This window comes from Pterocles gutturalis, unplaced genomic scaffold (assembly GCF_000699245.1).
Source record: "Pterocles gutturalis isolate BGI_N339 unplaced genomic scaffold, ASM69924v1 scaffold1793, whole genome shotgun sequence".
In the NCBI taxonomy this organism is placed as follows: Eukaryota; Metazoa; Chordata; class Aves; order Pterocliformes; family Pteroclidae; genus Pterocles; species Pterocles gutturalis.
Genome location: NW_010120144.1, coordinates 25487 through 51905, shown reverse-complemented (window position 1 = coordinate 51905; position 26419 = coordinate 25487). Strand labels below are relative to the sequence as shown.

Genomic DNA, 26419 nt, shown 5'->3' with positions numbered 1-26419 from the left:
TAAAAAGAAATGAAATATCCTCAACTGAAAAATTTCAGAGCCTTTTTTATTGATTCCAGATGGCAACCAGCTTTGGAAATGAGTGTTTATTGCATTCATCTGTTGATGCAAAGCTCAAAAAACAGAAATCAAGAGAAAACAGTAAACAATTCAAGACAGAAAATACCTCATGGACTATACTATAAATGAAAAAATGATCTTCTGTAGAACTTGTAAGACACATGGAGTTGCTTCAAATAACTTTTTTATTGACCTTTTTGATTAAAAATAAATTTTGATCAATAAAACATTTTGGTAATTTTTGTGTTATGATAGGCAGCCAATAGTGGACATTAGACAATGATTAATCAATCTACAAGTCAATCAAATGATTATTCCAAAGTATTTCAGAGGAGAATCGTGTTCCTTCCTCAAAATTCAAAATAAGCGTATTAAAGCTGAACAATGTGTCAATTTTTCTTACTTACAAGAAAACCTGAAGTTTTGTTTTATGTCTATGTTTAGGGGTTTTTTTATTTTAAAAAAATGTTTTAATTTTATGTGCAACTTTTATTTTGCTTGGTTTTTGGTTTGGTTTGGTTTTTGGTGTGTTTTGTCTTTATTTTTCTTTGCTTTTTACTTTTTCTCTGAAGTAGAAAAACACCGTACTGCAAAATTCTGGTGGCTCTATAAAAAAATATAGAAAACTTTGTCCATCTGTGGGTGATTGTAGAAATACCTGATATATAAAATTTATGAAATTCACTTGTATCAGTGAAGACTTTTGTAGGCTCCCTGGCAGAATAAAAAAGTTCCTGCTGTGTTACTCTATGAATACTGGCAGCCCTGTCGTTGAATTGCATCCTCAACTTTTCATAACAAACAGACGGAAGGGAAATCTTTTTTATCTGTCAATAAGGAAATCAAGTCAAATATCACCGATTAAACCTTTGACCATATAAAAGATGAAGGCAATAGGTGTGCATGATGCATCCACTTCAGTCTATAGTTTTTCAGTAACAAGCTGCCATCAAAACAAGCCAGGCAGCCTATTTTGGTCATTCGTACCGATCACGTGCACGAGTTTATATTTTCCTATTTCCGCATGCAAAAACTTTTGGTTTATTTTCCCCCTTAAGTGGATTTTTAAATACAGCACTCAAATGACAAGACACGTGTCGGAAAACATCACCTGACGTTCCCTAGGTAGCCGCAGGACATGGTTTCAGGTTTGTTTCAGTGGCGCCTGCCCTCTCCTATAACTGGCCCCAGCTCCTTTTCCAGGGGCTGCCTTCTCCATTACAGTGACAGTATTTATGGGACATGGTGGGGTGGACCGGGCAACTGATTATCCTGGGGAAAAAAAACATTTATTTCTAGTTTGGACCAGCCCCCTGCTCCAGTTCCCCACTACATCCACAAATAGCTCTGGCAGGAGTAAGCAGCCCCAAAGGAAAGAAGCGCTGAAGTTAGCACTGTGGTCAAGCAACTGTGCTGTAGCCTTACTGCCAAGCTAGAAAATTTATCCCAGTGGAAACAAAATCCATCAAGCACGCTGGTGCAAACCCCTGGTATACAAGTGCTTAAACAGATTTAACTTAATTTAATGTGATGGAGAGTTAATGCTCTATATTTTGCACTATGTTTGAACAGCTTTAATTAAAATCCATCTGCTCGTTTCATACATGGTGCGAGCAAAATGATCACCCATTTATACTGTGTGGCAAAGAAAAATTAATTCCACTGCATAATTATGACTCTGCATATTTTTAAACTTCAGTATTTAAATGATAATTCAAAGCCCCATTTATTAAACCTTTTGAAGCTCTGAATCGTCTAAAGTTGTCCTGTTTCAAACATTCCTTTCTTCCTCAAAAACTAAACATTTATCTGTCACGTCTTCACAACAAAGTTGCCTATTCTTGGAGCTGTGGTTAAATGATTTAGGCCCAGCCTTCCTCCCCCCCTCCCCTCCCACACCTTTCCTCTAAATTTCAATAGTTTTAAAGAATTGTCATGGCAATAAGAGCCTCTGCAGAGACAACCATAGAGACTGAAATTTCCCTTTATTCGACAGCAGATTTGCCTCCAGTGTTACTAACTTCATCATGACCGTGTGTGCCCATGGGTCTGACCTTGGTAGACCTCAGAAGCAGTCCTGACTCCATTTTCACTCAGTTCTGACTCTGCTGATTGGATAAACAAGTTCAGGACATTCTTCTCAATGCTGAATTCTAATATCTTTTTCTGGGCATGATCCTTGGGAAATACAAAGCTGTAGCAATATCATCTTAGAAAGCTTGCATATACAACTCAAATTGTTTCCTTTTACCTTTGGAAGCTCCTTGTTTTCTCGATGTCAATAAAATAAGTTGCTGTTACTCCCTTTTTTTTAGGTAAATGGTAAGATTGTGAGATATTTGCTTAAGGTTTCCTCCAACTATCACTATAAGACAATTAGATATGAATTGCTGTGAAAATGTTCTTCATAAATTCTGGACTGTATTGTGCTGGTTAATGTTTCATACCATGGGTGAAGCTTAGCTGTACCACCACCAACCAACACCTTGTGTTCTGGGAGTCAGACAGTGTCCAACCTTGCATATCGGTGGAAAAAACAATTTACTCTCATGTGTTTACATGTAAGTGCAGTAGCATGGTGGTTAAGGTAAAAGGAGATGTGAACCAGAGTCTTGCTTAAGGCAAATCAGGTGTATATGAGCACTGAGTTCTCAAGGCTATAAAGAGAGGACAAGGACAAGGACAAGGACAAGGACAGTCTGAAATAATTACACTCTTGTTACCTGGAGAAATCCAAATACTCTGTTCAGTGAAGCCATCTAGCTTTGGTAGATTTGGTTTTTTTTGTTCTTTTTGTGCCTGTTGACTGTATTATAACCCTCAGTGACCAAATCAGATTAATTGGGTCCAAACAATGTGGATTTCCATAGGCATTTAAAAAATCCTTAAAATAAAATGAAATAAATAACCACACTTCAAAGATTAATCTCTGTGTAAATGTCCTTGTAGCTAGAGTAATGGAGCAGATCTTGCAGAGAGAAAAAAAGTGGCAGAAAGAAAGAATTTTAGATAAGGTCAGGAATGCCATTCAATGTGTAGAGAGTATGGAAAGAGAAGAGTATGGAAACAGAGGTGTCAGGGCTGGGAGGAGACATCAAGCCATTGTGAACTCATCCAGGATCTCACAAACCAAGGGAGCTGGTAGAACAAGCTAAAACCATCCTGCAAGAGCTGCAAGAGAATCCTTGAGAGAACTGTGAAAATGTCGAACTTTCACCTAGTCCATGGGGAGAAACACATTTTCACCACTGCATATTCAATCTCTCCTCTGGAGCTCTACCATCTTAAAGGCAATCTGCCACGGCTAGAAACAACTTGGCAGAGGAGCTGCACGCAATAGGGAGTGCGTTGATCATGGAGGTGATGAGTGGAGAGAAGATGTAGTAATTACGGATCTATCAGATGTCTGCCGCTGTTCAGAAGTGTGGGAGTGGACTTGCAGGGGTGGTGATATCCAAGACTGAAAAACTCGGATAGAACTGGTAGGAAGTGGTAACTTTGTCTATGTCTACGGAATACTGGTCCTTCAGATGTGCTTTTATGGTGAAACTAAGACGCACAAAGTCCTATAAGTTAATGAGTAAACTTTTTTTAATTTAAAAAAAAAAAAAGTCATTTTTAAGGAAAAAAAAAAAAAGACCCATAAGCCCATTATTTTCTTTTAGACATGTCCTTCTCCTTAACCACAAACAGCTGGAAATTTGCACAGAACAGCGACAGTAGGAAGGAACTCATTTTAATGGAATGTCTGTGCTGCAGATTGTCAGAATAAAGACAAAAATACAGAAAAGATAGGTTTTCAGAGTTCCTACGTGGTGGAGTTCTCCATGAGACCCCTCTATACCAATGCTAACTCTCCCTGAAAAACGAAAGCATTTTCAAATGTCTTACCTAGGGCTCTCTATGTGCTCTGGTACGTTGAAAAGTGATAAGTAATGTCTTCTGTGGTTTTTATAGACAAGACTTAACAGCCCTGAGTAAACACATATAATGGTTCAGATGTGGTGGCTAAAATGGAAAATTCTAACATGTAAACCAAAAGCTTACTCATAGGCAATATATTTTTCTAATACATAGACCAAAAATAGTGCATGCCCATGAAATGTGAGGCGTTACTCATTTGAAACTGTACTGTTTATGATTCTTCTTCAAATGCTACTTGAAAAGGCTGGAGGGTGCATGGTTTGTGCGATAACCTAAAGACTATTAACCTCAATGACACTGATGCATTACAGGAAACCTGATGGATGCTCAGCCAAAGATTTTTCTTTAATCTTGAATCTCTTTGTGAAGGAAAGGAGACAGAATGTGTCCAAGCACTGTAATACAGCCTCTGTTGGCATGAGCTTGTGATGACAGCACCAGTCACTATGGTTTTATAAGATTTTCAAGGACTATAACATTATTAAATATTTGTAAGAAAACTAAAACTCCCTGTTGTAGTCTCACTACTCTAAGCACTTTTAGTAGTGTAAATATTCAGGTTATCTACATCCTCAAATGGTAATATAAGGTACCCAGTAAAACACTAGGAAGAATTAAACACTGTTGCTAGACATTAGTTTGAAGGCATGTGGCATGGTGAATTAAGACTCTATAAGTTTCAGTTCCCTTACCAGCTTTTTTCATAACTTTACGAGCTGAAAAAGTAAATTTAAAACTATGGGCTGAAATTTCTCCATGCTATATCTCTGCAGGGAAATTTTTCAGATCTTGAGATTCTGCAGTTTCTGAAATGAGATTAGGAAAAATATGAGAATTTGCCCAAGATTAATACACTTATAGGTGTTCATTTACAAGGTCTAAAGCTTCATCCTCTGGAACTAGGTGATGCAAATTGGCAGGAACACAGCTCTAATTTTGCTTTAGACAGTCCTGTGAAAGCTTGCCTAATTTAGGGCTTTGGGGAAAAATGAAATCAATCCTTATGCACACACTTAAAGGAAAACTTGCGAACTTCTGCTCTCCAAAGACACCTTCTTGCATTGCACGTACTCAGTTCCCTCATAGATCCAACCTTCAACCAAGCCCTGAAGGTTTCATCCCCACAGATGTTTCTAAATGTAGTCGAGCCCTGCTTAAGTACAGCTTTCGTTCCTCATAGTTTGGGTGACTGTGGGAGCTGGGAAACTCCTTTCCAAGGTCTCAATGTTCTCCTACCCAAACTATGTAGATGAACAATAAGAGGTCATTTGATTTAACTGCAGAAAGACGAGTGGGGAAGATGGAGAAGAAGCAGTATGAGAGGCAAAAACAGGGTTGGAGGATGGATCATTGTGGGAAGATGGGAGCTGGGGTTAGGAACTGATTTTGAGCAATGGCATGATATGAGAACAGAAGAATGGAGAACCATATTTTAAAAGTATTTCATATCTTGTGTCTCTGATTTTGCAGTGTTATAATTTGTTTACATTTATATGGAATTTGAAGTCCTTCAAGATAGTATAAATTGATAGACAAGCTTTCATATATGCACAGCATGGCTGGAATACAGCTGGCCTTACAACGTCTAGACAGCAGACATTTAGATCTGAGTGAGACTTGTATTTCAAAATATAGTCCTGTGGTCATTATACCCCATACAAAACCTGATATTAACAATAACTGTTAGGAGAGGGTTTCTCATATGCCAGCTGTGTTGCTTTAATGCAGGATTAGCAACATTTAGAGCTGTCCATCCCTCCTAGAATCATTTTGCCTTACAAAGAAAGAAACAGAGGTCTTGCCAGGAGGCACAGGATTCCTATAATCTTGGGATCGATCACTCGATTCATCCATTCCAGTCTTTGAGCACACAGCAAATTAAAAAAAAAAGGTGGAAAGCAGGTTAAACACAGCTTAGAGAGTTGTTAATATTTAGTTCCCGCTTCACTGTACTGTTACGTCACTTCTGTGGAAAAGATAAATGCTTCAAATCAGCAAGTGGTAAGAGAAAGGGAAGTCAAAAAGCAGGTGAAAGATGTCAAGAAAGGTTAAAGGAGTGAAGTCCCAGTCTTCCTTCGGAACATGAATTCTAGTGCTTTATACCACTGTGCTCTGTACACCCTGAGTCTGGCAGTGCTTGTAAGTAATTGCATGAAGAAAAGCTTTCCCTTCATTGTTTTTCAATAATTGTTCGTTTTCTTCTTGGAGCAGATGGTCAGACACAGCTTTACTTTTTGCATGAGTCTCTTTTCTCTTTATTTGTTTTGGATTCCTGTGAAACAAGGCAAGATATTACGAAAAGTGTGAACAGCAGCAGAAGGGACACATGTTGTAGGATCTATATATCAATATATTTCACTGCTGTCTTACCACACACTCACTAAGGAGAAACAACACAACTGTCAGAACCCTCCTTTTTCTGTGTGTAGGTTTTAAAAGACAAAGAAAAAGAAACTGGAGAAGAGCTGTTACACCAGAGCAGCTGAGTTTTAATAGTTTTCTTAAATTTCAGATTATGCTGTCTTAATGGTTAAAATTTCAACTGCCTTGTTGGTAGCGTTAATGTTATTTAATATGTGGACAGCTGAGATGCTACAGGTAGTGAATGAGTTGAACCAGCAGGGATGCTTATGGCAGAACTGCAAATATCCAAATCCATTAAAAAGCCTAGAAGTCTTGCTGATATTTTGCTTTAGACAATGATTAGCAAGCCAGCATTTGGGATCACACAGATATCAGGAAATGTTTGTGAAAAGTGGGGAAAGGATATTGTCTTTGCTTTTCAGAGTAATATTTTCATCATTTTCCTTTTGTGCTCCTTCTGCTGTATCTTTTCTTCTTCCCTGTAAATCTCTTCTCTGAAGGAGCATTTCATGAGGGGTGGCACAGCAGCTTGTTCCTTGTGGGATAAGAGAAATAAAACCCAGTGAAATGACTGAAAAGACCTTTTACTGATGTGAAGCTGCAGTTTCCTTGGTACCATCTGTGTGACTATTTCCCCTTCCTTGTATTGTGAGCAGAGAAATATGGTTGCTCATAAGCAGAATGTCAGGATCCAGTGCTAGCAGTTAATAAAATCACTGAGGGTCTCTCTGTAAGAACCTGTCCCGTTCACCCAAGAGAAATAGTGCTTTATTCTGTAAAGTTATACTGGTTATAATACGATTACGCACTGATGAAAAGCAAGTTTGTGTGTAAGCATATACTAAAAAACTCCTAGAGTGTGTTGCATAGTTTTTTATAATATAGAATAGGTAAACAGCTCTTACTTGAGTAGAAAATAGTGGAAATCCAGCCATCTGTTTTCACTGTGGGTGTAACTTGACAGTCTGCTTTCCCTGGAAGAGCTGAACTCAACTTTTGGAGAGGTTCTAAATGCTTAAGAGGCTGACTCTCAGCTTCCATAAACTAAGACTTTTTTTGCTGTCATTGCTTGTATGGTGCCTCCTGTAATGTGAAAAGAATGCAAATTGTGAGCCATGCTGCTGTATATGAGAGAAAACAGACAAAAAAGCATAATTCAAGCAGCAAATATTGCATGATGCTATGAAAACAGTGAGAATAATTTAAAAAAGAGAAGTTCATTTTATTATGTGTGCATCTCATGTCCTTCTTCAGTGCCTGATCTGGAAGAGGGTTTTCTTTTGTTGTTATTATTATTATTATTATTTTTATCACATTAACAAGCCTTTCAGTAGTGGTCCTCTGACAAGGGTAAACATTTGCTTGATTTTTGGTGGTTGTGCTGACTCCACACAGCTCCATTTAATACATTAGCTGATGGATACAGCAACTGCAAATGCATTTTCTATTTGGAACATATCAGTGTTTATTTCACTTGCAGTTAATTTTCCTCATCAACAAGAAGATTTTTGTATTAAGTTATTCAGGAGGACAACCTGAAGTATTAGCTATGGTCCCCTCAAAAAAATTTTCTATTTTGATTCCTGTTGAGCAATTCCTAACATTTTTGCCCCTTTGAAAAGAACATTGAGGAAATCAGAGAATCACAGAATGGTTTGGGTTGGAAAGGACCTTAAAGATCATCTAGTTCTAAACCCCTGCCATGGACAGGGACACCTCCCACTAGCCCAGGTTGCCCAAAGCCTCATCCAGCCTGGCCTTGAACCCCTCCAAGGATGGGGCATCCACAGCTTCTCTGGGCAACCTGGGCCACTGCCTCACCACCCGCACAGGAAAACATTTCTTCCTAATATCTTATCTAAATCTCCCCTCTTTCAGCTTCAAGCCGTTACGCCTCATGCTATCCCTACAGCCCTGTAGCCCCCTTTCAGCACTGGAAGGCTGCTACCAGGTCCCCCAGGTGAAATAGCTCTGCTGTAATGGTCTGTGCACGTGCCTGCATAACGGCAGTAGCTGTAGGAAGTGGGATTCATCTGACTCAGTCCCAAATTTAGAAAGCAGCCATGGATTTACTGGTCAGGGGATTCCTGGTGAATTGAGCCTAAACCGTAGCTTGTTTCATCCAAAAGTAAACATATAAAATAATATATAATTCAACTCATCTGTGCACAAAAATGTGAACATCTCTCTATTATACTTATGGAAGGAACCTAAGATGACTAGGTGAGATAATGAAGTCTCTGTAGGTGTAGACACCAAAGGAAGCTGAATCACACATACAGACATTTATTATTGTCTTAAAGAATGGCTCATACCTCTGTCCCATTGTTTGATGCTTCCAGAAGTGGGCAGAAGGGAAGGAGGTAAAAAATGAGATTAAACAAGTCTGTAGATGTTTTCAGAGCAGTCTGGAACCTGATTCTGAATCTTGTTTGGGAATAGGATTCAGAGCTGTCTGGAAAGTATAAGTGTCTGCTGGAGTTAGTCAAAGGCTCTAGGGGTATGGATATATCTATAACACAGCCTAGGGGTGGAACAAAGCTTTTTAGTTTATTTTGCCTGAGTTTCTGTCATAGCAGATCTTCCACTCAGTGTTTATTCAAGCAGTGGTTAGTGCTGATTTGAATATAAGCTGTGAGAGCGTCTCTTAAGGTCAGGCCTTCTTGAAGGAAGATAATTTAAATACCGGTACTTGATCAACCTGACCTTTTTATTTGAGATGCATGTGGCAAAGTGTTCTCACAAGTCTGGAGACTTAGAAAGAGAAAAAAAAAAAAAAAAAGGTTTCATGGACTAGTGAATAAGCCAAACAAGTTTTGTTCTTGCCATGAACAAGCAAAGACAGTTTTCACAGGCAAAATCTAAACATCTTTTTGCCAGGAGAAATAAATTAGGACTGTGCAAATGGGTACATTTCCTGCGTACTGAGGTTTTCATGGGCACAGTTCACCAAACCAAGAGAATGTTGTAAAATAGTTTTTCAGTAAATGGGATGATTGTTTTTTTTCTGCTGACTAATACAGTTACTTTTTTCAATATCTGCCGTACATGATGGGTAGTGAGCTTTTCAGCATAGATGACTTCCATTGTCCAGGGTGACTATAAGAGGGGAAGAGTATATGCTGGCATGGGAAGAGATGTCCAGTGAGAAAAGATGTTCAAGACAGATGCCAATTTTTTGTCATCTTGCCTACCATTGCATATCTTAGTGGCATTGAGTGGCTCCCTAGACTACCTATTTTTACTGTTCAGGGCAGATATCACTGAGGCAACGTATACATCAAATATCCACCTCCTGGGGCTAAGGCGATGGCTGGCCTCTGCTCCATCCATTCATCGTTACCTTCCTCTCACATACATCAAACTTCATTCAGCCTTCAGTATGGGGCCCTCCTTTTTATTGCTGCCTTAAATTGATCCATGGCACTTACTGTCTGTGTGGCAGAAAAAACACATCCTCTTAAAAGTGCAGCAAATGGGAAGCAGCCTAGCTCCTTGAAGGGCATACATGTGGAGACGTGCCATTTTCAACCGCCAGGGTCCAAACCCCAGAAAGGCAAAGGCTGTGTGGTTAATCCAGTATTCTCCAGCAGGCTGAGAGCCTCAAGTTGTTAGCCAATATGTGGTTCAAATGTTCTGCAGACCAACATGAGATACGGACATTAACATGGAGGGGAAACACCAGCTTGTTGGAATGGATATGATCTGCCCTCTGAATGAACCGAAAGCCAGCTATTTATTTTCCAAAATCCCTGAATATTAATCATCCCTGGGTGGAACAAAAACTGAGCCATATGCCAGCCACCTGTTCACCATGGAAGTCTTGCCCTCAGTTTATTTTCTGTTGTGTGTATCTGTGTCTTTATGTCTATATTCACAAATTCAGAGCACACTGAGGCCAGGGCGTAGAGCTAAGATGAGAGTGTCTCTGATGACAACTGGCTTTCTGGGACTGGGGACAATGGCTATGGTTGGACAAGGCACATATTGCTTTCTTGGCAAAGAATAGATGTGTGTACTTCTGCACAGTGGGTACACCCACATGGTGTGTAACAGCCTGCTGCAGAGTTTGTCCTTTGGTGGCCAGTGCACTCTGGATCCCTTCTAATTCTCTCGTGGTCTCCATGTAAGCACAAGTCTACCTAAGGACTAAAGTAACCAAAAAGTTCCTACTGTTGCTTCTTCTTCTTCTTCTTCTTCTTCTTCCTATTCTTACTGATGATCAGATGAAACTCCTCTCCCCTTAGGTTGCTGGGAATGTCCACCCAGAATGTAATTTTGTGACAGAGCTGAAGAAAAAGGAGGATGAATGTCTGGAGAACCCAGAAGAGCGTGTAAATACAACATCATCAGGTATTCATGTGTGAGGGATGAAAAGAGTGACAGAGAGGAGGCATCCTACCAGAGTCAGGACACAGCCATGCTGCCAATGTGTATGTCTGAGTGTTTTACTTACTGTCCCACATTCCCTTTCTCTGGTCAGCTCTTCTTCCACCTACTCCCATTCCTTTTAATTCTTTTTTTTTTTTTTCAAGACTTTTTTTTCATTCAAATATGGATAGTCAATCTATCTGAGTGAATCTTTGTGTCCTGGTCCTATTCCTTCCCCAACTGGATGTTATGATGGCATCATGCTTGCTGTATGAAGGTGTGTTGGTCTTTAAAAATAAGGTAACCCCTTAACAAGTGCTGTCATCTGGTCTTTCTTCCAGCATCTCTCTCCCTCCCATTTCCACAATACATTTTCATTTATTGCATTATGTCTGAAAACCAATCACAATCTAACATAGGGGGTGTAACTAAAGCAGATTAAATAGTCCTCTGGAGGTATTTATTTCTCAGTATAGAATAAAAATTGTGTCTAAACTATTTTGTAAGGTGTATAAAGAGTGGAGTGTCGAAGTTTAATTTTTTATTTTTTAAGTTGCTCAAATATAATTATGCTTAAAAACATATTTCACTTTATGTCTGAGGTTGCAAGAGAACTTGGGACAAATTACTGTGCTGGCCAGAGGCAGACGCTGGAGAGACTGTTGTCTTACCATGTCCAAACATCCTCTTTCACTTCATGAAGGAGCCAGGTGATGTGCTCTCATAGTTGTATTCCTGTTGTTGGGTTGCATGTCTGGCAAGAGCTTTTCTAAAAATATGGGGTGAAGATTAAACATTTGAAGTTCCTGCTCTCTAGTTGGATCAGAGCATTACTGCAAAGATTTCAGTAGGATCTGAGGCAGCTTAGCAGTTCTTTTCATATTTTAAACATTATCCAGAACTGGATATAATCCCATGGTCTGTGATGAGGCCCTGAGCCAAGGAACACTGAAATCAATGGAGTGATTTCCATTGGTTTCCACAGGCTTTGGGATCAGCTGCTTGGGTGAGTTTTCTATAAAGCTTGTATAGGGGTTGCCTAGGTCAGAACTTAAGTGAGCTTTATGAGATTTATGCTGTGATTAATGTGGAACGAAATGAAAGGCAGAGGAATGAATAATGTGATTGTTCTTTAAAACCAAGGTTGGAAATGCAAAGCAGAATTTTGTCATTGAAGTAGCACGTGTTGGGTCAAATGTAAGACTCTGCACACCAATGCCTTCATGACTGCTTACTCTCTGGGCAAATAGGGCTAGGAACAAATTGCAAGCCTATAAGGATGAAACAATCTTGCAGGAAAGACCTAGATTTGGCAATTCCACAAGAAAAAGAAACTGCAAAGCCCAACGTCTGCCTCACCCAACGCATGCTAGTTATAAATGAGGGATAAGGAAAATTCCTTTCATCTGTGCGGATTCATTTCCTGCCCTGGGATTCCCTTACTTATCCTTCGTCTGACGCATAAATCTTTCTATGGAAGCATGCTGTCCTCATAGAAAAAAATACTTATTCCAGCCTCTGATCTGCAAAGAAAGAGTAAGCCCCAAGGAAGGTGGGAGCTAGAAGGGATACATTAGAGGGGCGAGCACTGAACAAGACAGAAGTCTGATGGAGCAGTGCTTCCCAATCTTCTTCAATGGACTTCCTTGTCCTTGGTATGATTTCTTCCTTACTCCTTCCCACCTCTACCTCTGTCACCTTGGTTCTCTCACTTCTTCCCATTGTTTGTCTCCAGATAAAGTGAAAAGTTTTCTGTCTGACCACCTGAACCTACACATACAAAATGTCCTATCAACTCTGTTAGATGCCAATTGAGATGATCCTCTCCTGGTATAACCTTTGTACCAGTAAGAGATCTCCTGGTTTTTATTTTCGGTGTTCTGTGGCTCTTCATTGGCAAAAAAAAAAAAAAAAAAAAAAAAAAAAACCAACCAAAAAAACCCCCAAAAAACCAAAAAAACACCTTTCTGTTTCAGATGGGATAGTAAAAAGGAACTGCACAAAGAAAGGCTGGTCTGACCCGTTCCCTCCCTACCATATTGCTTGTCCAGTAGAAGATGAGATTCCACTTGAAGAAGTAAGTTTAATTTAATAAATACATCTGAGTGGTGCGCTGACGTTATAGGATTCCTTTCTATTCCTGAAGACCACTGGGGAGGGAAACTCTACTGAAGCTGAAATTTCTTGCCAAGTATGGAATGCAATTCAAATTTTACTCTAGTCGCCTATTTTCAAGAATTATTAAGGGAGTTTTGTTATTCAGGTATAAGAGTGCAATAAAAATAAAGCCAGCTGCAAATTCCATACAATCATGCAGTTCTGTTGAACTTGCTTGCAGATATAACAACCAGAGAAATATCACAAAGTGTTCATAAAACATGAATTAAGACATTTAAATAGTATCAGTCAGTGAGATGATTTTGTGGTATCACAGCATCAGCACAGCGAATGTGCTGTTATAACACCACTGTTCCAAACTCAGCAATATCTAAGGACAAAAGGACTTTCTGGTTTCTCATCCTGTCTAGTATAAAATATCTAATTCTGCAAGGAAAAATAAAAGTTTCAAAATCTGTAGATTTTGTAATGCAGATCAGAATTTGACATATTTCTTCATCTAAATTTGCACAACTGGTGATATTCGGAGACTTTATATACAGGGAAAATAGTGCTTGATCTCTCATTAAGATACACACATGTTTATTTGTGCTTACCTTCCTGTAATTCCTCTTCCAGAGAAAAGAATCACTTTAAGTGATTAAAAATTAGTTGTCTAGTTTAACTCCAGATCTCTACCTTTCCTCTGTACAGACTAACCCCTGCACTTTTGTCTTTATAGGTACAAATGAGGTGAATACTATCCTTTTTTATACACTGTAACGAAAATAGCATTTATAATGTAGCTGATGAAGTCCATTTAACTTACTAGAGATAATTTAGTTTATAGAATCATGGGGATATTTCTCTTGTCTTCTCGCTACTTTTTGTACTGCCTACTATCATGCTGTTTAACTCAAAGTTCCTTTTCAGCCGCCAAGCCACAGTACCTGCTGCTCTCCATAAATAAACACTTAAGACTGAAATGCAGCTCCTCTTTTCCTTTCCTTCTTTTATTGTTTCCTTACATTTCTGGTGTAAAAACAAACTTAAATGAGTCCATGAATTTTCTTAGTAGTAACCCACACTTTACCTCAAGGTAAAATCCTCCGTTGTAGGTTTATCCACTTGAAAATTAGATTATTTTCTGTGGTTTTCATCTCTGATTTGTAAGTGGAGGTTGCCATCTAAGCACAGCTTTGATTTCTGGTGGAGTGGTGCCTTCCAGACTTACTAGCTGGCTTTGTAGCTTGGAGGGACTTCTCTGAGGTCTTGCTGGAACTGAGCATGAGTAATCACAGGTGCATGAGTAATCACAGTTCAACCTGGAAGACAAATGCAAGGTGTACCTCATGTGCTCTAACCAATAATAATAAAAGTTCAGCCCACAGGATTAGACTCTGGCTACTCAGAAATGCACAAAACATGGATGTAGGGCCCTCAGCACCGAAGGTTTTTCTCTACTAAACCAGACCTATTGACCTGGTGTAATGATAAATTGTTTTTCTTGCAAAAGCAAAAAGGTCTTATCTTACAATGAATTGAACTGAATTCTAGGGAGTGCTTTTTTCCCTCCATTAACTAAAAAAAGGAACAGAATAAAAAAAAAACAGGATTGTGCTAGCAATTAAACAGTACGGTCCTGTGTCCGTGTGCTCACACTGCTCATTTAACTCTAGATTCAGCTGCTCATACGAAGGCAGCTAATTTTTAAGCACCTGAAATAAATGAAACAAATCCTCCCCAATGTCAGCATTACAATGCCTTAAGTGACACCTAAAGGCTCCAAACAAGTATCTGTCCTTCCCCACAGTGAACTGTAGCAGTGCACTGCACAGCTGTGTAGATTTTATGATATAAAAACACCGAAACAGGACCCAAGAGACTGACTGTGTTAGAATGAAGGGAAAGATTTGCAGTTTAGAGTTTATTCATTCTATTTTCTGCTTCCATGTGTGATAGTTGAAGTCAGCTTATCCTCACTCAGATTACGTCTGATAGGGGTGCCATTTAAATTGGGGTGGATTTTGATTGACCTTCTGACTAAGCAACAATTGAGTTTGGAAGCAAGAAAAAAAGAGGAAAAAAAACAACTCCAGGAAAAAAAATCACGGCACAATAAAAATTGAAAGGAGGAATAGATGGCAAAATTTTAAGTATGGTACCAGAGCAAAGGAGGGTGGAGAAACGTAAGGAAACACTGACAGAATTTTGTATCCATCATGCAGCAGCCAGTAAGATTGTCCTACTGTTGCTGTGGAGAAAACACAGCATAAAATGCAGTGGTTTTAAAAATATATAAGAATTTTTACAATGCCTTAGTGGAAGACTAGGGTTTTTTTTGTTTGTTTTTTTTTTGTTTTTTTTTTTTTTTTATGGCTTTATGAATGAGCTTAAAACCATCCAGATCAATATGTTTCTTAATCAGACTGGGTTGTATCCATGAAGCTATGGAATGGGTCTTCACAAAAGAAATGTGATGAATGGTCTTGGCTGAATTTTGCTGTGGGGTAAAAGAGGGAAGAAAAAGGCAGCCAGGGATGCGAACAGATTGGAAGCACCAAACAAAGCAAAGCTGTGAGAATCAGTAAAACAGCTGTCATTTGGCTGCAAGTTATGTGACAAATAATTCTCTTCTTTTACAGCAATCCTACTTTTCTACTATAAAGATAATCTACACGGTAGGATACAGTGTATCTATCACCTCACTCATTGTTGCCGTGACAGTCCTTATTGCATTTAGGTATGTAAAGTCATCCTCTGACCTCATTTTTTTAAATAATTCTTAGTCTGTATGAGGCATCATTGAACATAAGAAAGTTATATAGACAGAAATCTAGAAGGTTGCCCAGAGAAGCTGTGGATGCCCCATCCCTGGAGGGGTTCAAGGCCAGGCTGGATGAGGCTTTGAGCAACCTGGGCTGGTGGGAGGTGTCCCTGCCCATGGCAGGGGGGTTGGAACTCGATGATCTTTAAGGTCCTTTCCAACCCAAACCATTCTATGATTCTATAAGCATAAAAATAAAAATTTCAGGCGATATTAATTTAATAATATTAATTCGAGGCTAGAAGTGAAGAGTGATCAGAGAGAGACAGACATAAGAAGAATTAGAACTGAGAGACAAACCCTGGCTGTCTATCAGCAGAAGTCAGCAACTTGCTTTGATCCTAAATAACCAATAGATCAATTTGCTTGCTCTATCTGGAATTAATATATTTTTTTATAAACTATGTGTGCTTGCCTTTTATGGCTTCAGTGAATTTTGTACTAATAAGAAGAATATGCACATTCTGAATCAATGTTCCTGTGGCACTGTATATATTACTATTGAAACATTTACCATTAAAGACCTGTTTTGAAAGCTAGGCTCTGAATTTGGCTATGTTTAGTAAGACTTCATTCCTACTGAACTATCCAGCTATTAGGCATTTTCAGGTATAATTCAGAGTATCTAGAGTAAAACTGATTGTTTGTCTTGTCATTTAATGTATATTTGATGTTTGCTGCCATGCAGGATTTATTTTATTAACCTTTGTTTATGTCTTGTATTTGTGCAGGACAAAAAAGGGTTTTATTATTATGCTGTGAGAATCAAATTTCTCTAGGGAAAGTTTCTTGACCTCTGTTGGTTCCTAGCTCATGCCTGGAGTTCAACAGATATGTTTATTGATATCCACTCTGACCTCAGGGAAAAAACCAGCCCAAATAAGGGGAAAGAAAGAACAATGGACGTAAAGAAACTTAGCAATAGGGAGGAAAGTTATAGTTAACAATGGGTTGGCATTTGTGTTCAGTAATAAAATTCTGCACGCTCTAAATAAACTTTAAGATTAGGTGACCCTGAGCTTACTGGGTCTGGATGGAATTCAGCTTTTAATGGAACTCTTTTCTTATTAGCTAAAATCTTCAGCTCCAAATGAAAACATAAAGTTGAAGGTGCATAACTCCTCCAAAAGCCTGTATTTAATAACAGTCAAATATTAACCGGAATTAACTGAGAATTTAAAGTAGATATGCCAAATAATTTTAAAGCTCTTATCTACATCCATTTAATTCATAAATTTGGTCAACTAAGGAAGAATTCTTTAACTCTGGATAATGCTGTCTGTACAGGGGTTTATTGCAATTTAACTCACCCATGGCATAGGGTGTAAAAAATCTTGCTAAATAATCATTACCCAGTTCACTGAGAAAATTGACTGGGTAATCCAGGATATCTCTTCATACTTGTTCTTGGGAGTGGTTTAGCCATAGTCAGTAAAAATCATTCCTCAAATGCAGGTTTACTGCCAGCACAAGTCAGCCACCTCAGAAGAACCTTTCTTCTTTTCTTCCAGGAGGCTTCGCTGTCCCAGAAATTATATCCATGTACAGCTCTTTTTTACTTTTATCTTAAAAGCTGTTGCCATTTTCATTAAGGATGCTGTCCTTTTCCAAGAGGAAGACATTGATCATTGCAGCTTCTCTACAGTAAGTACATGAGAAGCAGGATACATATTTTTACATACCATCTATATACAGAATCATAGAATCATAGAATCATTAAGGTTGGAAAAGACCTCAGGGATCATCAAGTCCAACCCAACACCACCTAACCCACTAACCCATGTCCCTAAGCACCACATCTACACGTTTCTTGAACCCCTCCAGGGATGGTGACTCCACCACTTCCCTGGGCAGCCTGTTCCAATGCCTGATCACTCTTTCAGTGAAGAAATTTTCCCTAATATCCAGCCTAAACCTCCCCTGGCACAACTTGAGGCCATTTCCTCTTGTCCTATCACTTGTTCCTTTAGAGCAGAGCCCAGCATCCACCTCACTACATCCTCCTTTGAGGTAGTTGTAGAGAGTGATGAGGTCTCCTCTCAGCCTCCTCTTCTCTAGACTAAACCCCCCCAGCTCCCTCAGCCGCTCCTCATCAGCCCTGTGCTCCAGACCCTTCACCAGCTTCGTTGCCCTTCTTTGGACCTTCTCCAGCCCCTCAATGTCCTTCTTGTGGTGAGGGGCCCAGAACTGAACACAGGTTTCAAGGTGCGGCCTCACCACTGCCAAGCAGTTTTACTTTTTATTGTTCTTTTTTACTGCTTACTTTTTTTCCCCTTCTAACCTGGTAGTGAAAATTATATAATTATTTTATTCAGTATGTTTAGCTTCCATAACTGAGCACCTCATGCTCTTCTATGTTCTGAATGCATCAGTTCGTGATCCTGTAGTACTCTAAATCAGATATAGACTTTGCCATAAAAAAGTTAGTATGATTACACTGTTATGTTTTTATAATCTGAAGCCTAAAATTGAAGATCTCTGAATGCCACATAACACAACTTTTAAAAGAGCTTTCTTCTGGAAATGTTGGATTTCATGTTCTGACTGGAAGTTCTGAATTGTAAGTGACAAGACTGCAAAGTACTTGGACAATCAACTTAGATTTGGTCCAGCCACCAATACTGGCAACATAGCAATGGTTTTCACACAGAGGTTTATGGGATGATTCTTCTGTATTGCTCACCACCACACAAAAATTTAAAACTGATCATAAATAGGAAAGTGGGTCCTTGAACTTTTGTCCAAAGGCTATAGAGCATTTGACTCCTTATACCTTATATGAGTACACTGAAGGCAGCACATTTGTCATATTTCTAACATAGAAATATAAAGATAATACAGTGGAGATTCCAAGGTATAAGGATGGTTAAAGCCTTACTATTCAGGAAGCCGTATTTCGTTTGAAGCTCTTTAAACATGCATGTAATTGCAAGATCATCTTCTTTGTAGATCTCAGACAGAATTACGACCTCCGCGAATGATGCACACATATCCAAAATTAACGCCTAAACTATGACTTTCCTGTTCCCTAGACTGAATGCAAGATCTCCGTTGTTTTCTGTCACTACTTCATGATGACAAATTTCATGTGGTTGCTGGTAGAGGCTCTTTACCTCAACTGCCTGCTACTCTCATCCCTTTCTCATGGGAGAAGATATTTTTGGTGGCTTGTTCTCTTTGGCTGGGGTAAGTAAGGCATTTACACGGAATTAATAAAATGTGAGATGTTACAAAAGGCTTTATCCATCCTGTCAAAAATATTGGATGTGGAATCTAGGCTGCCTAACTGAAGTGCCCAGCTTAGGCATTGCTTTGATTTTATTTTTACATGTATACTAGCTAGGAACGATCTGGTTTTTTATAAGTACTTTATTAAAATCTCTATGGAATAAGTAGAAAATTCAGTACATTTAGGAACCCACAGAGAGACATCCAGTCCAGTTAACCTTCTTTTCCCCATTAAAAAAACTAGACACCTTTAAGGAACTATACCAGCTCCTTTTTAGGAGTTTTTTTGTTCCTTTTTAGGAAGGTTTAAGCTAGATTGCACCACATTCTGTGTTTGTTCAACGCTAATATTATGTTATTTCAAGTTTTGGTAAATGTTATTCCTCAATATTTTGTCATGCAAAAAGCACACTTATTACATAAAATTGGGTTTTAATGTGTTCTCTGCATGCAAGTGCTGACTTCACATGAGATCACCTGGGTGAATGGTGTTCATGTTAGTAAGATGCTTCAAGTTCAGGCCTGTGACAGAACTATATCATGTGCAAAGTCTTCACGGTGATGTACGAACACCAGTCAATGCTATAACTTGTTCCATTCCTTTATGAGTATTAGGAGATTTTATTTAGGTTTATACTATGAGCCTAAAGCAATTCGTGTTACATGAACAGGTCACAAAGGGTAATTCCAGTTCTGAAAATGAGTGATCATTGCAGAGTTTCAGTGGACAAGATGTGGATTAATTGCTGCAATTAGACAACCACTGTTTTTGTTTAACTGCTAACAGGTTTTCCAACGCTTTTCACCCTTATATGGATATTAGCAAAGTTCTACTTTGAGGACACAGCGTAAGTCATTATTTCCTACATTATTCTAGATTCCTGGGTTATACTTGTAAAATAATGAAAGAGATGATAGCTTACGTCATTTCAATTACATGGGAATATAGTATCAGTATATGTACCTACCTACAATCCCCATTAGAGTATATTGTGGTAATGATACTGGGGCTTCTTCACAGGAAATTTAAATATTTATTTGTGCTGCAAGAAAAAAGAGATTCTAATCAGATATAGAAAGTAAGAAAGCAAAATTTTAGGAGTTTATGTTGCAAAATACCTTTTGATATTTCTGAAGCCTGAAGCGCTCACTATTTTACACAGACAAAATATTTCGTGTCTTAAATAGTTGTCTTTGAAAAAAAACCCAGTAACTTTGTGTCAGTCATGACATCATCTGTTTAAGTCTTTTGTCAGAGTTGTTGCATCCATGGCTGTCACTTAACACATCAGGATCACTCATTCTTTTTGAAAAGAGTAGGATAATCTGTAAAGAGTAAGTCCTGTTCAAAGCAGAGCTTAAATATTTGGTTGTGCTATACCTGCACTTCCACTAAAATATCTCTCTTCAGATTTTCACTGACGCTGCTAAGTGGTGTATTGATTTTAGTGTTTACATACGTGACTATTTTAACCTTACTGTTATTTTCTCAGGTGCTGGGATATTAATCAAGGCTCTCCATACTGGTGGCTAATCAAAGGGCCTATTATAATTTCTGTTGGGGTAGGTACTTGTGAGTTTGCCAACATTAATTAGAAGGAAAAAGTCTTTTATATTAAAATCTGGTTACTATTTGCTGAAATGTTGTTTGAAAGAATAGGAACGGTAGAATTTCTCCTGTAGACTTCCCTGTGTTTAATGCAAACTAAAAAGAGGCAGAGAAGTGCCTGGTCCCTGCCCCAAGCAAACATCTTCACAGAAATGAAAGATTTCGTTGAATTGTCAATTTGGTTGAAATTAATGGCAAGTGAGAGGTTAAGCCATCCTTACAACGGATGAAGAAACTCTTATTGTGGAAAACTGAGCAGCTTCACAGACTTTGGTAAAGTTGTGAAAAATTACAATTGTAAAATTTGCTTTGTAAGTTAGGATTGACCTTAATTATCTTTGGAGCCGAGCTAGTGCTCTTCAGCCCTCTCCAGAATCAACACAGAGAAATATGAACTTTAGGTATGTGATTCACCTGATTTACAATAGATGTGTAAATTTGGAGGAGATGACTCGTCCCCAGCTCCACCTGAGACTCTGCTGACTATACAGGGTGACTCTCTGTTGACTACAAAGGGAGAACAGGATGATCAGCTCGGATGCAGACACCTTATTGTCGATACCTATATTTAGTCAGATGAATTCTACTAATAACGTCTAAAGATATTAGCCAGAATTTAATGCAAGAGCCGTCTCAAAGGAGATTAAAAATGATACAAACCACAAAAAAGTAAAAAAATAATCACACAAGCTATTGACAAAAATAGTTTGCTTAACAAAATCAAATTCTCAGATTTTCATCTTCAGCTATTTCTTTAGAGAAAGAAAGCAATCTACTTAGATGCTTGAATGCTGTCAACAGGAGTGACTTTAATAATCTTACACTCATCTAATTGGAATTGCACAAATTATATAATAACAGAATTGAAAAAACAGATTTTGATTGCAAAGTTGTACATTAGAAAACAAGCTCTTCTTTTTCTTTCCCCCCCCCCCCCCCAATGTTTTGAACAGGTCAATTTTGTCCTCTTTGTCAACATCATCAGAATTTTGCTGAAAAAACTAGACCCTAGACAGATCAACTTCAATAACTCTTCTCAGTACAGGTAGTGTATGGAATAATTTTTTAAAATTAACTATTTTAGTAATAAAAACTTATGTCACCTTTTCTAAATAGGGAAGGACTTGTCCACTGTCACAGACAGGCTCTGTTTGGCTGGTATTACATTTTAGAAATTCCCAACCTCACCCCATTTCCAAGGAAACTAGTCAAAGGATGAGACTCATTTCACTTAATATTGGCCATCTAAACATGCGGTATTCAGATCAGTTCAAATATCTGTTTGCTATTTATAATCAATGGGGAGACTGGGAAACCATTCATTGAATCTGTATTAGATCTCTGATTTAGGGCCCTCTACAGATGCCTTCTCCTGTATGTAGACTATAAAGGGAGTCTGTATATTACTTCCTCTGTATTTACTTGCAAATAAATATAAAATTTTCAATGGCTATAATGGGGCAAAAAAATGTGTTTTCCTGAACCGCAATCTCATTCAGAAAGACAGAATGCCAAAATACCATGAGACAAGCCATGAAGATGGTATTGCCAATAAGGCAATCAACATCAAAAATCTATTTCCAGCTAGTTTCTCGTTATACTTTCTTCTCAGCACTGTAGTCCCAAGAGACATGAACTTCACGTGTAGATATTTAAATTGTCTTTTTAGCTTCTGTTCATTACTATTGCATATTGCATTAGTCTTTACTCAGGAAAATAATATTACTCCACTTCTTGTCATGTCCTGTGCTAGACGTCTCTCAAGGTCAACTCTGCTTCTAATTCCTTTGTTTGGAACCCATTATATTGTCTTCAACTTTCTACCTGAATATACCAGCCTGGGGGTTCGGCTCTACTTAGAGCTCTGCATTGGATCTTTTCAGGTAAAATTACTTTAGAGGCTTCAGTTCCTTCTTAGTAGATTTTCTGATTTAATCTAGTGTCCACATGACAACTAGAACAGCTACTGGGGCTCCTCTCACATACTCTCCAGGGGTTTTACTACTTGAGTGATGAGCAAGGCAGCATATATCAAGAGATATATGTAAGTTTGTTTAAATCTATATAATTTTAGGGACACTTTTATAAGTTTCACACTTTACATGGACCTATATTTTTTATGTATCCAAACTTATTTCTCTTTGCCCATTTCCCTTGGCCTTATGCAAACAATATGCAACAAATACTGAAACCTGGATAAAATGGGTCATGCAGAGGGAAAATGAAAGCTGAGATTGATAATTTTCACAAAAAAAGCTTGTTAGTAGCTTCAATAAAAAGTACTACTACTGAACTGTAACATAAGCAGACAATAAAAGAAGGATTTAAAATAAAATGGATTCATAAAACTATTAAGATTATTTTTGTTAAATGCAGTGGTTTTAGTAATTTGGGAGATGACATCACAATAGCCATGGTTCTTAGCTGGAAATTTCTAGCCGATGACTTTTGACTGAGTGCTTGGCTGTAGAACAGGCTACACTTCTGTAAGCATAACATGGGAAAACTTCAATTGCCACATCATCTGTTCCTGTGAATTCGTATCGCATTACTGACTTTTGTGAAATGCCACTAACTAGTTGATTGTCTAGCTGACAAACTTTATTTGACATACTTAAAAAAAATTCCAATTTATAAAAATCCTCCAACCTATAGTGATACTCATTAATTCCCATGCATAGTGCCATCAGGAAGTCAGTGCAAGTGGCTTTTTCAAACTGTGCTAACACTCAACCATTTTCTTTTCTTTTTCAGGGGTTTATTGTAGCAGTTCTCTACTGTTTCCTGAACCAAGAGGTAAGGAAATTATATCCTTTACAATATTGTTTTCACTGGCAAATATATAGAGTTAATAATCTGTTTCATACAAGCAGATAATAAAAACTTTTAGTTTCTTAGGATTGTCTGTTAACATGGGAATCAATGAAGTTGAATTTCATTTCAATTATCTTCATGGGAATGAAGCCATCTAGTGGAGAAATGAATTTTTACTACTTCACTGTTCCATCAAGGTTTTTTTACCTTTTCTGCACATTTTTGTACTATAGCAGGGCTTGGAAACCCCATGTTAGGTGCAGATCTGAAAGTACAACCTGCCACAGTGATGCAAAGAGATCTCTATTTACTAAAGAATTGGAAAAAAAATAAATTTCTGCTGATTGCTGAATACTGAAATATTTTTTTAGTATTTTTAATATGCTCATGAAGCTTCCTAGTATTTATTCATGTTGATAAATCTGTTTTTCTATATAGAACATGTGTCAGAATTTTACTATTGATGGGACAGAAATCCTTCCATTTAGTTTAGTATCCAGGTCCATTTATACAGTCTAGATGTTGCGATAAGAATGCATCTTAAATTAATTATATAGGCAACATAACAGCTTGTTCTCCATATTTTAGAATGGGTTGAAAACCTGGAATTTCAACCTCCTTTCTGAGTACAGAGTAGCTGAGATGGTTATTTACACTTAATTTTGTCAGAAATATCTGAAATTTTAAAACAAATATCTTCAAATATGGTAACACTTCTAGCCTTTTTGTTGAGTTTATAATTTTTTGACTGCTCTAATGATGCCTGTGTTCAGCTGACACTCCTGTTCACTGGTCTATTAATAATCCTAATGTCTTCTGACGGTATTCAGCTTCTCATCCCAGACATACAGCACTTTAGAAATCTAGAATTCAGAAATTTAGAAATTAGAAACTTAGAATTGGAATTTTAGAATTAGAATTTTAGAGTTAGAATTTTATAATTAGAATTAGAAATTTAAAATTTAAAAATTTAGAAATTCAGTGCTTTAGAAATGCAAAAATGTCCTTCCTATTAAACTACTGGGAAGATCCATTTCAAATAAGAATCAGACGTGAAAGCGGAATCAGGCATGAAAGCAAGCTTTATTGGTTGGTCTGGACTCACTGTATGTTTCTGTGAACATACCAATGCATGGCATATATAGTCGTCAACAACAGAAAGTAAATGTCTTCTCTTTGCTGGCAGTTTTCACCTCACCGTCTTAAATACCAAAGCAGTATTATTTCTCAGCCACAAATTGGTGAGTGTTGATTAAGAGTCTTGCTGCAGATTATACTGTTCTAGAAATAGATGGAAAAAAGACAACATCCCTCAGCAACTGAGGAAGAGCAAGGAATGTAGAGATAATGTGTTTAATTTTGTAGGCAATGTGGTGAGAACGTTGTGGGAATAAATTTTCAAAGGGATATTTTAAAAAATGGGAGAAGAGATAAAAAAAATAGCTCAGAAAATATTCTAGTGAAGGACAAAATATTTTACAGTGCTAGAGCTAGAGACCTCAAGTTCTTTTATTTCTCAGAAGAAGACTGAAGTGACTTGACTACGCATAAAGATATCAAAGGACAACTACTTTGATGGGAGAAAGTTGCTTAGTGCTGATCATCTTGCAGTTCAGTAGAGGAAGGTAGACTAAGGACCACCAGGTAGAAAATGAAACCAGGTAAATTAAAACTGGAAATGGACTTTTTTCATTTATTTAACTGTGTGACAGCTCTAATAATAAACTCTGATTGTTGGGCCCGTAGTAATTAAGTAGGAACACAGGACTGGCCTGGCTCACATAAAGTATGTCTTCACTTCTTGAAAGGAAGAGTGAGGTTCATTTACTCTTTTCAACACAAGAGGCCAGCTCTGAGCTGGCCATATTAGATGGTTTCATCAGTGCTGAGGGATGGACAGCTAGAAAGGAGCCCAGAGGAGCTAACTGGGACTGAAAGGTCTAAATTTCCCCCTTCTCTAGCCACTGTTTCTTTCCCACCAGCCTGCTCCTCAGCAGTATTTGACCACAGAATGCCATTGTCCTTTCCTTTTGAGGTGCAAATGGAGATTGGCCGAAGGTGGCATGGTAAGCGCTATGGACTTATGCCGGTGTGGAGGAGAACGAGATGGACTGTGCCGTCTAGTTCTGGAGTAAAAATGACCACATCTGTGTGCTAAAAATGGCCTCAGGATCTGGAGTAATCACATAAAAAAGCCTGATTAGGAAAAAAAAAAAAAAAAAAAAAAAAAAGAAAAACAACCTGATGAACAATACAGCATGATGTGTCCAGGGAGAGGACACCAGTAGTACCCTTCAGTGACACCATGCGTGACCAGCTCTGGAAAATGAAATTCAATCCTCGTGCAATGGGAGTTGGAGTCTATCCAGCTTGTTCAAGCTTTTTTCCTTGTTTGGATTCAGTAGACATGCAAATAAAAAGCTGAATGTTTGTCAAAAGGCAACACAATGACTCAAAAGCTCTCTTATATTGTTGGGGTTTTTTTATATTGTCTCTTTAGATGCAAAAAGATTCAAAGTTCACAATAAAACCCAAAATATTGTCACGTTCTGATGTTGTTTCAGTAGCTACAGGTTAGAAAATTTCTGATAGCCAAGTAGCAGAAAGTGGAGGTGTTGGGCTCCATAAGTTCATTAAGGAATAACTCTTTGCTGGTAAATTAAAACAAAAAGCGAACTTTCGCACGGAAAGAGAATGAGAGCCACAGGAGATGGACTAGGAGACTGCTAGGAGTGCTGCTAAGTATTTTCTAATGTGAGACTGGTTTTGCTCTCGAGTGCTGTAAAACATTCAGAAGCTTGAAAATAAACCTGCATTCCCAGTGTTTGTACTTGAGGGGCTTCGTTTGGTTGGGTTTTTTTGCTTTGTTTTGTTTTTTCCCCCAATGGTGGTTGTAACCTGTAGATAAATGGATTGATTTAACCTCTTCGGTGGGAACATCAGGGCTTGGAAAGGAGCAAAGAAAGTGAAACTGTACTGAACAGTGAGAGCTGTCAGTCCGATACATTTTCAGCCTGCTCTTCTGGACATTCCAGTGAGCTGCCAAGTCCAACTAAACAACAGGAATTATAATAAAGAGAAGTGGAATTACCTCCCTTTTCCTTTGCTGTATCCATGTAGTTCCA

General features: G+C 38.2%; 1 protein-coding gene across 1 annotated transcript; it reads left to right on the top strand.

Moving 5' to 3' along the window:
• The first annotated feature begins 6066 nt into the window (after nt 1–6066).
• Nucleotides 6067–25452, top strand: GHRHR (growth hormone releasing hormone receptor). The gene is made up of 13 exons (XM_010076771.1): nt 6067–6123; nt 10596–10701; nt 11322–11429; nt 12696–12796; nt 15462–15559; nt 17155–17287; nt 18676–18829; nt 19659–19719; nt 20365–20434; nt 21434–21525; nt 22234–22363; nt 23235–23276; nt 25330–25452. Exons 1-13 carry the CDS (start codon nt 6067–6069, stop codon nt 25450–25452), a joined length of 1275 nt encoding a protein of 424 aa, XP_010075073.1.
• Nucleotides 25453–26419: the final 967 nt, after the last annotated feature.